The sequence below is a fragment of the Bombus vancouverensis genome, chromosome 3, assembly GCF_051014615.1.
Source record: "Bombus vancouverensis nearcticus chromosome 3, iyBomVanc1_principal, whole genome shotgun sequence".
NCBI lineage: Eukaryota > Metazoa > Arthropoda > Insecta > Hymenoptera > Apidae > Bombus > Bombus vancouverensis.
The window spans coordinates 18739477-18752011 of NC_134913.1; the positions used below are offsets into that span (position 1 = coordinate 18739477).

General features: G+C 42.9%; 1 protein-coding gene and 1 long non-coding RNA gene across 5 annotated transcripts in view; one reads left to right on the top strand and one right to left on the bottom strand.

The window, feature by feature from the left end:
* LOC117153844 (uncharacterized) overlaps window positions 1-12535 on the top strand; it is a 179480-nt gene that overhangs the window by 146499 nt on the left and 20446 nt on the right. The window contains exon 1 of one of the 4 annotated variants that reach the window (XM_076617335.1): window positions 10463-10558. The exons of the other annotated variants lie outside the window; for them this stretch is intronic. Within the exon in view, the coding sequence (XP_076473450.1) occupies window positions 10478-10558 (81 nt within the window). The 5' untranslated portion in view covers window positions 10463-10477. Of the gene's footprint in view, window positions 1-10462; window positions 10559-12535 lie in introns of those variants that run through there. 4 annotated transcript variants of the gene reach the window in all.
* LOC143302488 (uncharacterized) lies at window positions 5555-7987 on the bottom strand. The gene is made up of 2 exons (XR_013058052.1): window positions 7226-7987; window positions 5555-7122 (listed from the first exon to the last, which is right to left on the bottom strand). It is a non-coding gene; the product is annotated as an uncharacterized LOC143302488 (long non-coding RNA).

A 12535-nucleotide genomic window follows, 5' to 3' on the forward strand; every position in this document is an offset into this window, starting at 1 on the left:
ACCACTGGTGCTGCCTCCCTCCTGTCTGCGTACACCCTATCTATAGAAATTGTGTTTGCGTAATTACGATCTCGCGGTTAACGATGCGCATGAATAAGACGCTTGTGAATTTACGAGCGCATATTTCAGCAGGACCGCGGACGAGCGCGGAATATTTTACGGACCTGTCGATTGGTGAAAGCGAGAGAATCCCGTTGGACGTGGAATCGCTGAGTGATATCGATTCGATATTAAGATCTAACGTTGAACAAGTTGGTGTGTTTACGACCGAAGAGTATTTTTTATCCTGCTACATCTCGTTTCATAGTAAATATCGTTTTGTAATGGAAGATTTAAAACGCGAATGCAAAACGGTTACACCTTGACTTATTGAGTTGGCAACTAGGTGATCGCGGATTTTGTCATTCGGTGATATTGACGAAATTCGCAATCACTTAGTTGCCAACCCAATGAATTGTTTCACCTAATTATATGTCGGAGAGGGAAGGACAGCGGGACTTTCCGTCGGGAATGCTGGGAAAAATCTCCCATCACCATAGTCAAGATTTTAATGTTTAAGCCATAAAAATAAGGAAAACAACTTTTAACGTTCCAACCTGGCGTTACGACGATGGGTTCAGGTTTAAGGTGACGTAACGGGTCACCAGACGTAGCCACGGTCACGGGAGGGCCGCGTACCTGACAGAGGTACGGAGTGATTTTATGACTCTCCTTAAAAACAAGGATTGACCCGAGAAGCGGGGACAGGAGTATATAAGGGTAGGTTCATCTGGATTCAGGGAGTTTTTAGTTAGTTAGTCGTTGAGCGAATCGCCGAGTAAGTCACGCTGATACTGGTCATCCCGTGGACCGTGGATTCGTTATCGAACCTGGATTCGTTGTCACCATCATCTCGGACATCCTATTGCCGTTACTCAGAGCCTCTTGTAGTGCCCGCATCCGCACAGATAAACACTAACCACATCCGCGACGGTAAAGTAAGTAAAGGTTCATAGAACGCCCCAAAGCGCCAACCTGACTCCGACATATATATGTCGGAGATGAAAGGACATCGGGGCCTCCCTTTTGTAACGTTGGGGGAAAACCCCAATACCCTAGTCCAGGCTTTTACTTAAGTAATAATGCTAAGAAATAGTTGTAATGTTCTAATCCGATTATGGGTGCTCAAGGTTTATGACGATGGGTTTCGGCTCGAATTGACATAACGGGTCACTGAACGTAACGACGGTCACGAGAGAGACGCGTGCCTAATAGAAGTGTGGAATAATTATATAGCTTCCCTTAAAAACAAAGATTGACCCGAGAGGTGGGGAGAGGACTATATAAGGGCAACTGCCCTTCCGGTTCCACGTGTACTGTTTGGAGTATATCGAGGGCAGTACTACTTGCACGTTGAGTGACACCAGGATCGTGCATCGCATCGCATTCGTTGGCCGTGGATTCGTTATCGAACCTGAGGCCACCGTCATTCGTGTCTAATCACCGCGGTTACTCGACAACTTTGTAATACCTACGATTGTGATAATAAACGTTAGCGCTATTGTATTACAACCATGGCTAATCCTAGCGAAAGTTCGTTAAACGCCCCTAACCCTGTTCTTGACGTGAACTCGACATATATAAACGTTATTTCTCTTTGACAATGCGATGATATATGTTGAAACAATCGGTCGTTCAATTTTCTTTACATTTTCGAAACCTTATCAATGAAAATATACTATGCATTTGAATAATCCCGGTTTACGTAGGGTAATTGATATAACTATAATATACCAAGAACTGCACCGAGGTCCCGGGAAGTAAAAATTCGATTTGTAATTCGCAGAAACAAAGAAAATACGAAGGATGGTTTGAATAGGTTTCGATGGATGGTACGCGCTAGTGTGGCCGAAACCGCTGATCATACGAACGGGATAATTGGTCGCGAATAACTGGCTGCGATTCCAAGATAAATCGGTGGCAACGGAGGGTGCATCGAAAGCTGCAACATCACGCGTTTCGACATAGCAATCATTCGCTCGAGTCGCAATTATCCCGATAATTGCGCGTCCGCACGGAGATTAATATTGCCCTCTGCTAACCGCCCTGTGATTGATAAATGTCGTTGGATCGCCGTGATTAGCCAGCTTTTTAACGCTTTTAATTCGCCCGGCTAATCGCTTAAGATACGAACGGACAAGCTGCCCTTTTAATCGACCGTGAATCCACTCGTAAAATATATTCGACTCGATCGTAATGCATTTTATCGCGACGCGCGTCTCGTCGCGATCGATTATCATCGAGTGCAAGGACGAACATCTCCGAATGTTCCGAGAACGGACGAGCTTTTAAAATCTACGCAAGGTAGCTATAAACCGATAGACGAACGTACAATGGGAAATATTTGCACATTTGTCGCAGTTACATGTTGCGCATGGATCTGTTAGAAACTAGACCGACCAACTCCGTTTTTTATGCGGTTATCAATTTTACTTTATTCGGTTACATGATTAATATTCAACGTGTCAGAAAGAAATCTCAGATAACATAGCTCGTTTATGCATTTTTAATATTTGGTTTGAGCTCTACCAATAGATAAACTTTACCAACGATTATCCAGTTTCATTGCAGTGCTGAAATTTAAAAATGTACAACTGTACGTGTATGTATATACAGGGTGATTGGTAACTGGTGGTACCAGCGGAAAGGGGGTAATTCTACGCGAAAAAAGAAGTCGAAAATATAGAATAAAAATTTTTCGTTCGAGGCTTTCTTTTCGAGAAAATCGACTTTGAATTTTCGCTCGGTACGCGTGCACTTTATCGCATCTCGTTATAACGGATCTCACTATAGATCGTTGTCTCGATGGAAAAATTAAAAAAAAAATTTTTTTTCTATATTTTCGACTTCTTTTTTCGCGTAGAATCACCCCCTTTCCGCTTGTACCATCAGTTACCAACCACCCTGTATATTCGTGACAGATCCACATCCAGCGTTCGAATACTTGCGTAAGCAACAATGGCTTTTCGGAATAAATGAACGCGAATACGAGCACGATGACTAATGGAAGTGCCGTTCATAAATTTCCAGACGCTGAGTAAACGAGTAGGGCCGTCGAGGATTTAGAAGGGGGCGGTTGATTCAGGCTGTAACGACGAACCAACCTCCTCAACTCGACAATAGGCCCGATTTCCTCGTCAGACGTTATAAATGATTTTTCTCGTTAATCGCGTTTACCTTACGAACGAAGATTATCTTCTTACGACGCGTCATTCAACGTCAAGAAAGTACGTTTATAGGTAGTTCCATAGAGGTATAGTACCTACGTATACAAGGGGAGACCGACAATGCAATCTCGACGAGATCGTCGATGTTTAAGAAACGATTTTCCAATTTATTCACGAGAAGAGCGAGTTCAAAGAAGGCTCTGGTACTCGCGGTCACGTGTTCGAGATCCAAGAAATCGATAGCCGCGTGTCGCCTTTGTGCGTGATGGTAGGAAGAGTGCATTCTAATTACTCGATCCATCGCGTCCCCACGACGCCCGGAAACCACGTGTACTGTCGCTTCCGTCGCCATCAAACGTTTATTCTTCCCTTCTTCTAGCGACTGTCTCTTGAATCTCAATTTCGAAGTATAGTTGAAAGTTCTGTGCTACGAAAATCCTAGTCATTTCGAATATGATTCGATACTTAGAACGTTTGAAAAACTTTACCAAAGTCTCGAATCGTGCGTCTTGATAGATCTTGAGCCTTTGAAGTTTCGATAAGTCTTGAAATACTCCATTGCTATCTAATTTCTTCGTATCTTGTATAAGATATCGAAGGTAGAGTATAACGCGAGATATCGAGTTTCCATGACTGATCGGAACTTTAGAGGGTCAAGATCGATCAAGATTCAATGTTTATCGAGTCCCTCGAAGGTTTTGCAAGTACGGAATCGGTTCCAAGTTGTCGGATTTAATTATTTATCGACAAACGACGCGGCGATAATGCAGCGCGAAAGAGAATGTAGCATCGCGTTGGAACAATAACGTGCTCGTTCAAGTTACTGTTCTTTATCTGATAATCATGCTGTATCAGTTAGGTTGGCTAAGATCTGTACAATCTAAAATATTGTAACTTTAAAAACAGATTTCCTATGAAACGTTCAAACGTTAAAAAGATTCGACGATTTCTTATCGAATATTTGAATCTTGAAGAGTTTCGCAGATCGTATTGGTTTACTTGTCTTTTATCGAACTTATTATACGAGTTACAAAGCAAGAAACGAACTAAAGCTATTCGAGGTGTTTCGAGGAATATCGCTAATCGCGCGAACAGGCGAATCGTTTATGCAAATAAACACGACAATTACGAGAAGAGGAGAAGGAGGTGACAAAGGAGAAGCAGGAGGAGGTAGAAATAGAAAGGGGAAGGTCGCACAAAGTCGGTTGACTTTTCCCAAAACGAGGTAATTCATTTGTGCTTAACCATCGTTCTTCCACGATCAATTTCAGACGCCTTGCCAATGGACCTGCAGCCCTTATAGCTCGTTAATTAATTACCGGTAAGCAGCGGCTTGCTCTCTGTTCGACCAGTTTCGGACAGGAGGTCCCCTGTACCCTCGGTTTGTAATTTTCGATGTTACGATCAGCGCTTTCGACGATTTACTGCGTTCCCGGTAGCTCGAACCGGGACGATAAATATTCTGTAAATTACCGTTGCCTCCGATGTTCCGCGATGCGATACCGCAGCTAGTCGCTCAGTCACGCGGCTGTCTCGTTAGCATGCAAAGCAGTTCGATAACATCCAGAAATTGGGAAAAACGAGTCTTTCGTTAAACGAACATCTCTATACTTTGAATATCGAATGTTAGATCGATTGAAAATCAGTCTTTGATACGATGTACGCTGTTACTCGTGATCGTCCTTCGGTTATCCGGCAATCTAATTCCGCGTTGCACTTTCTACGCGAGAATATTTTTCTAATTTACTGATTTGTTCTCCAACCTATACACTTTTGCATGTTATGTCCTGACGATTAAAATATTCTATCTTAGTAACTTCGAGATTTGGCAAAAACACGCAAATAAAATCTGACGTCCCGATCAATTTAACGTTGAAATAATTAGAAACGTTGTTTCAAAGATATGCAATGCACGCTGAAGATGTTTTGAAAAGTGTAATATCTTTCCTAGAAAGGGAGATAATCGTAGTTTCGTTAAAAACGATAATTTTACCAGCTTATTTTAACAGCCCTGCCGGTTCGAGGAAGAGGCCGAGTTCGAAAATCCTGCTACACCAGGATTTTCTCAGCCGAAGCAACGTCGTTATGTAAGCCAGAGCATCTTCTAATTAACCGAATCAATGGTATTTCGTAGACAAACGCGCGCCAGATAAACGTTATCGTTATGCGCGCAACTAGATAATATTTTTATTCCAGCGAGCTCTTGCAACCGGCTATATATAAAACGGCAGCCTCTCTTTCTGCAAGAACTTTGCACCATGCGGCAGGGGCACTAGGGGATTCGGTGCACTGGTTTTATCGAATCGCCTCCATAAGAGAACATACGAGATCTCTGGTTTTCGTGTGAAGTAACTGTTCAGCGAGCGTTTATTTCTCTTCCGCTTTCGATTATTCTATGGATCATCTTGTATTCAAGACAAAATACATTCTTCGATATAGAAGGACGGGGCTAGCATATTTTGGGAAAAATTTCATTTCAAAATCATCATTAAAGTTTGTATATTTAAAAGCACGAACAATGTGCGAAGAACGTGGCAATTTCATTTACGAATCGACGAATAATCGAATATGAATCGGCAATACTTTTCCTGGATTTTCACGACCACCTATTTAAACATCGCGACTATTTCCGATGCAGTACGCAGTCCCAGTCGTAATTAATTAAACACTGTTCTGGTGTGGATATTTCCGAATGTGTAATATCTCCACGCAAAGATAACATGTAAATGCGAGTGAATCGAATCATGACAGAATAGAATACAAAGTAAACTCGATCGCATATCGGAGAGAAAGTAGGCGTAATTGCACGTTCTCGATGACGAAGGGTAACGAGGCTCGTTGAAACGTTGAGCGACAGAGTTGACATTAAAATCGTCGTATCGCAAACACAAAAATATTCATAAGGTAATGAAAAATTAGCGGAATCCGGTTCGCCCTGACATAGTTCTTTCCACTTAGAAACTCGTTCGTCATTCGTTAGGAATTGATTACCGAACGATCACGGTTCACCGGCCGACACCTGATTAGCCTGCGCGATCTAGGCCGCGTAGATAAGCTAACGAGCCTTAATAGGACTGACTTTTCTTGCGTAAAATATCCTTGAAACGTTTAGAAATATCTAGATAAACGAATTTTCCAAATTCTCGAACGAATCACGCGGAAGTCGGTAGGCAGTTAATCCGGAAGAAGTTAATCTAAAATGTAATTCTGCTGGCGTAGTCGTAGCATGCGATCGAACTTCGCTCGTATACGCCTCTAATTATCTCGTTAGACGCTAACGAGAATTTATCGTAAAAATCTGACAGGCAAGGCCGGTTCGGATACACAAGTAACGCTTTGTGTCGCGTTTACGCTAGAAAGAAGACGAAGAGGCAAGACGAAGAAGAAGCGCGGTGCCGTAGTCGCGCGAAATCCCACGTGGCTGGAAAAAAAGGATCGAACGCCAGGGAGTCCCGTTGATGAAACGGCTAATTAATTTTAGTGGCCCCGTGCATACACGGCAAGCTCGCGAGCACGCACACAGAGGGAGGAAAGAGCGTAACTAACGCTCGCGCTCGTACACCAGCAGCCCTCGTCTATACTTGGCCCCCGAGTTGGCTATGCCGAGAGGCGAACAGTTTCCCAAAGGTCCTCGAGTGCATCGTATCACGCGCTTCTTTCCTCTCTTTCTGACTTCGTCGATCCACCGTTCCATTCCAATCCGTCTATTTATCTTGCGCCAACTTTATGCTACACCGATACCAGCTAGCCAGCGAACCCGTCGAACAGAACACTCTTTCATTCCATCGTTCGATGCTACGCAGACGGGATCGCGCGCTGACACGCCGGAAGTGCTCTTCTACACGGCCTTTGATAAAGCGACGAGACCACGGTGGCGTGTAGTGTGTGTTGCGTGTTTGCATATGCGTCGATTATTCTATAATATAAGACTATAATATAGGACTTATAATACAGGACCGTAATACAGGAAGTTTCATCGTGGATTCTTAATATCCTCGAAGAGTTTTTCCCCTCGTTACCTTTACGTGGTTACCATGCTCGATAGGGTGAGAAGTGAGAAGTGAGAAGTGAGAAGTGATGTGGTTCAAATATTACAAGGGATACTACGACGTGCGCAAGCTGGAGCTAGAGCTGGTGAGTCGACGACCTGATCTTTCGCTTGGAATTTCCATTTAATCGTACAGTTTGCCAACCATCCCGTAGTCCTCGAGTGTCGAGGCTTTCCCTCCGTGCAACAACGGTAATCGAAGACGGTGGAAATATTCGAGGGAGACGCGTCGTAACGCGATTGAAATTCCACGCGGACCTTCAACTGCTAAACGTAGCCGTCCCATTACCGTGTTTATCGAAATTGTTTTTTCGAATTCCTCGACGACCACGCCGCTACCGTGCAGTCCAGCCGTGTATCTTGATCTCCTCGGTCGCTGGCTCGCGATAACGAGCGCGTAGAAGACAGTGGACACGGCCCTCGTCAACGGAGACGAGGACGCGTCTTCTGTTCGTTTTCCAACAGAGCGTGAAACCAGCGACCGCTTTTATCCTGCGAACGCGAACCTCTCGCCGTGGAAAACCGTTTTCTGCGCTCCTTTTCACCGCTGCTACGTAAAAAATTCAACCAGATTCCAAGTCGACTAGAATTGTATTTGCTCGATGGAAAAACATCGCAAACGACAACGGATAGATTTTCTATATAGACACGAGAGTCTCGAGACGAACGAGTGTTTTGCACACGGGAACGTCGCAATCGCGAAACGTTCGATAAGGAGGAAGAGACCGTTCGAGTCTCGTGAATGACGTGCACTGTCTTGTTCTTTGCCGGCGCGTGCAAAGACAGTCTCCTTCTTCTTGGACTTCTTCCAGTCGTTCGGTTATTTCGATGCATCTCTTCGTCGGTTTCTCCTCCTCCTCCTCCTCCTCCTCCTCCTCCTCCTCCTCCTCCTCCTCCTCCTCCTCCGCCCCTCCTTCTTCTTCTTCTTCTTCGTCGTCTTCCTCCCTTCGTGTTCGTCGTCGTCACTGACGTGTGTTCGTTTCACGACGTCCCACTTGTAGCGTTCACCCCGATGCGTTTCTATTTTGGCGCCGGTTCCGACCTGTCCTTCCCCTTACCCGCTGCTTCTCGTCGAGTATCCAGGGTATCCGGTTTCGAAATCAAAAAAACACACCCCCTCGACTCCGGGAAAGACGATAATACGAGCCGGACGAAGAGAACCGACGACAGGTGGCGAAATTATCGTCGCCACCCTGAACCGCGAAAAACGAGCAACACTGTCATCCATCCAGAGGCTCGTTGAAAAATGTGACTCGTTGTAACGTTTCTCTCTGGCCATTTTTCGTTCCGTTTCATCGCTTTTTCATACCCGCGAAAAGAATATTCTTTACACCGTGTGTTAAACGTATTTTTGAGTCTTTGGTACAGAGAGACGAGCCCCATGGCTTTGCCATTCGGGTTATTAGGTGCTTCTTGCCGCTAAATATAATGTTTCCAGTTCTGTTTCTACGTATCTCAAGAATTTATGCTTCTGTCCGTTAGCGCGTTTAATATTTCTTTCGATTCTTAGCAGGATTTAATAAGCACAGAAATATCTCAATAAATTCCGCGAGTAGATTATCCGATTCGGTGGTTTAATAAACAGAGAAGACGCCGACAGAAGCACACGAAATATTTGTCCCTCTGCCAGACAATTGAGAGTCGATCGTGCGACGTGACCGATATTCCCCAAATACGCTGTTAATTTATCGATCGACCTACTCTATTAACGCTAGTATTATTTATTCATTTATTATACGATAACGCGATAAGTCAAGTCGTTATCATACGATAACATAAATCAAAATCTGAGTGCATCGACACGGATCGAAGGATTAACAAGATACAGTAAATTTCATAACAAATATTTGATCATAAAAGAAAATAATGCGGAAGAATATATCAGATAAAAGAGGGTTTCTTCAAACCGTAATAGCCAAAAACAGATAATAGTTGATCTGGGATCTTATAAGAAGGGTTCTAAGGGTATGACCGCCATAAACGCGGCCAATTGAATACAGAAAATTTAACAAACAATTTCCAAATGACCCATTGTTTAGACAGTTGTGGCATTGTTACATGCGATTTTATTATCCAGGATATTAGTATCCAAGATATTAGTTCGTTAAAAGTACTGAATATTTATCAGGCTGATAAATATTGTCTCTTCCATCTCTTTGTATTCTTAATTGTCTCTTGACAATACTTTCGTGTTTGGGAAATTAACACAGGAAATATTCTGTGGGAAAGGTTTCATTCTTTTATAATAAATGTGTGCAGCTGTGTTCATAGTGTTTGCCGAAAGGTACTGTTAAATTCCACTTAAAATCGTTCTATGCTTTGTAGTAAAATTCAAGAGAAACGTAAACGTGCAAGGGTGTGCGAAAATATATAAAATATTTAAAGTATTCGTATCGTAATATTTAAAATTGATATTAATATGAATATTAGTATGAAACAAATTTTTACTTAAAATCCATTACCTTAGTTATAATCGTAAAAATGCCTAGTTTGATAATGACTATATCTTTGACCATCAACGATCGATACAAAGATGAATTGCAAACGTAGAGTAAAATTGTTTCGAATGTCTCGAGCGATCGATAAGATTGCATTCTCGAGCGATCAACGTTATTGGCTTGTCCCTATTATTCCCGCCAAGTGCCAACAACATTATTCAACCGTTTTGAAAGCCGAGCAGAATAGATAAGCTCTCAGCAGTTTGAAGATCTCTACGTCACCGAGATAAAGAGTGAAAGGAAATCCAACTGTAAACGCTAATGACTTAGGGGTAGGTTTACTTTCTTTACCGACCACCAGAGTGTCACCTCCGATAATCGGTACCTCGCAACCCCGGCTGTCAGTCGTGAGCCAGTCGATCTTCGAAGCATCGATCCTGTTGGTTGCATTCGAAGCCGGTCTTAATACCTTAACGATACACGCGTGTGATTTGAACGTGACTCTGTTTTCGCGATATACGATCCAACGAACAATTTATTTTTAACTAGTTAGGGTAGTATTATTTAACTAGCATTTGCTATAAAAGTGAATATTACAACGAATTTTCAAATTATTATTATTGCAAACGTGCTTCAACTATATTTTGAATTTTATTTTTGTGACATATTCGGACAAGTTGGAATTTTTGTGATAGCGAAAGTTGTATATCATTGTATTAAGCTTTCGTAAATATTATCAGGAGAAGAATGTTCTAAACTATATCTTAAAATTAACTGTGTTAATCATGTGTCTGGCGAAGACGTCGAAGTGTTTTTCGTGGATTTCAAGGATCTTATTAAGAAGTTGCAGCAAGAATCGGAACAAGGTAAGAAAAGCTGTATGAGAAACGTGTAGTCGCACACATTGCAGAGAAATTTCTTCCAATTACGTCCGAGTCTCGGTGATGTATTTATAAGCGATTCAGTTGGTAGACCACGCACGATTATAGAATCGGCCTATGCATATTCCCGTGTCGGTGCACAAATATAAAGTGGGCGATTTGGCGCCTGGTCAAGAGACAGTCTGCGAATGTCCGAGAGGGATATTCTCGATTCCGTGAAACGATGGGAAAGAAGAAGACGGCGTATGGTGGAAACGAGACAGGCAAATAGGCGCGTTTGAAGTTATTTTGAAAACTGGGCTGGTGCATTGACCGTATGCTGACTGCAATCCTCGCGCACAGTCTGCCGGCTGTCTTGTCGCGCGTTTTCCGGGAATCGCCACCTTCCACCTGATACACCTTTCATCGTCCGTTTATTGTTATCGTTATGCTGTTTAGAATATCTATGTTTTTTCATCGCGATCCTATTTGATAGAATCCTAAATCTTCGTTACTCCGTGAACTACGTAGACGTGAAATTATTGTGCAGACTTCGTCGTTAACGCTTCGTTTCACTTTTGCACCGTCACATTTAACAAATATTTCATATCTCGCGATGTACTCGTTTAATATACAACGAGGTATAAAGCCATGGTAAAAGTTCATTTTTCATGAAACGCGAAGAGTGAGTCGTTAACATCTTTTTTTTTTTATTTTCACTTTGAATTTTGAATTTGATTCTATCCGAGATTTATTAAAAGATAGAGAAAATTTGGGGCACGCCGCTAGACGTATTAGGACTAAAGAAAATAGTCGACTCCATTACTCGAAAGACGAATCCGTGGGTTCCATTAAGAATATTCGATACACAGCTGATACGCGTAACCGCGTCGTTTCCTTTAACTTCTGGCAGATAGAGGAAGTGCATCGGCATCCGTATATGCGTTTAGTGGACATTCCTACGATGACTAAGGGCCATTCTCCTTAGTCGGACGTCAACAAGGTCGTTGTCACGACCCTTCGCGCGCTTTATAGGATCCCTCTTAAGGATGTCAAAAGTATGCTCGTTAAAGGCGCCAGTCACTCGGTGCGCCGCGATTCTCTCTGTACGTGTCTACACTCTCGCGTGTTTCTCTTGACGCGTTATGCAGCTGTCGGCGCGTCCTATACGTCGTAAACGTCCCCTAATGCGAGAATCCATGACCAGGGTGCACGAGATCAATGAGTATACAAAGCGTTAAAAGCAAAACAGTTTTTCTTCGAAGACTCTACGTTCTTCCTCTTTATTGTAAATTCTCCTTTAGGAAGATAACTTCATTTGGAGACGCCACTTTTAGGAGACAAAAAATTAAATTGAACGATTATTAGATTCGATCGTGGACCGCGAGATTTTAAAATTTTGAATTTATGTAAGTTTGGTTATATTTCCAGAGAACGCAGTATAACTTTTCCGTAAAAAATTTCACAACGATTTGTCTTACGAAATACTCAATTGTCCTGGCAATCTCTTCCTATGGCGATTAATTAAATAGCACTGAATTTAATTATTGAAAGGATTGAACCAAAGAGCGTCTGGCGAATTACGGTTTTGCTAGTAAACCGTCGACGCGTACCGCGAATCCTAATCAAAATACAGTTATCGTTTACTCAGCGAAACGTGAATTTCCAAGATGACATCAAGACTACCACCAACTAAGTAGCATCTCTCGACACGATTTCATCACGAACGGTTAACGATCCGCGCGAAACTCGATCCGATTAGAGGCGCGTCGCGTCAGGTCGGTTATTGCGGTCGTCTATTTCCTTCCTCGCGACTAATTTCCACGTAGACCACGGCCGAAGCAGTTTCGTTTATCAAGTCCGCACCTGTTCGTGACGAATGAGGAATCATTCTCGGAGCCGCGAACTAACAACAGGAAGAGCTCTCTCGAGCAGAGAGCAGAAGAAGAAGGCGGCGGAGGAACCGAAGTAATAAAGAAGTAA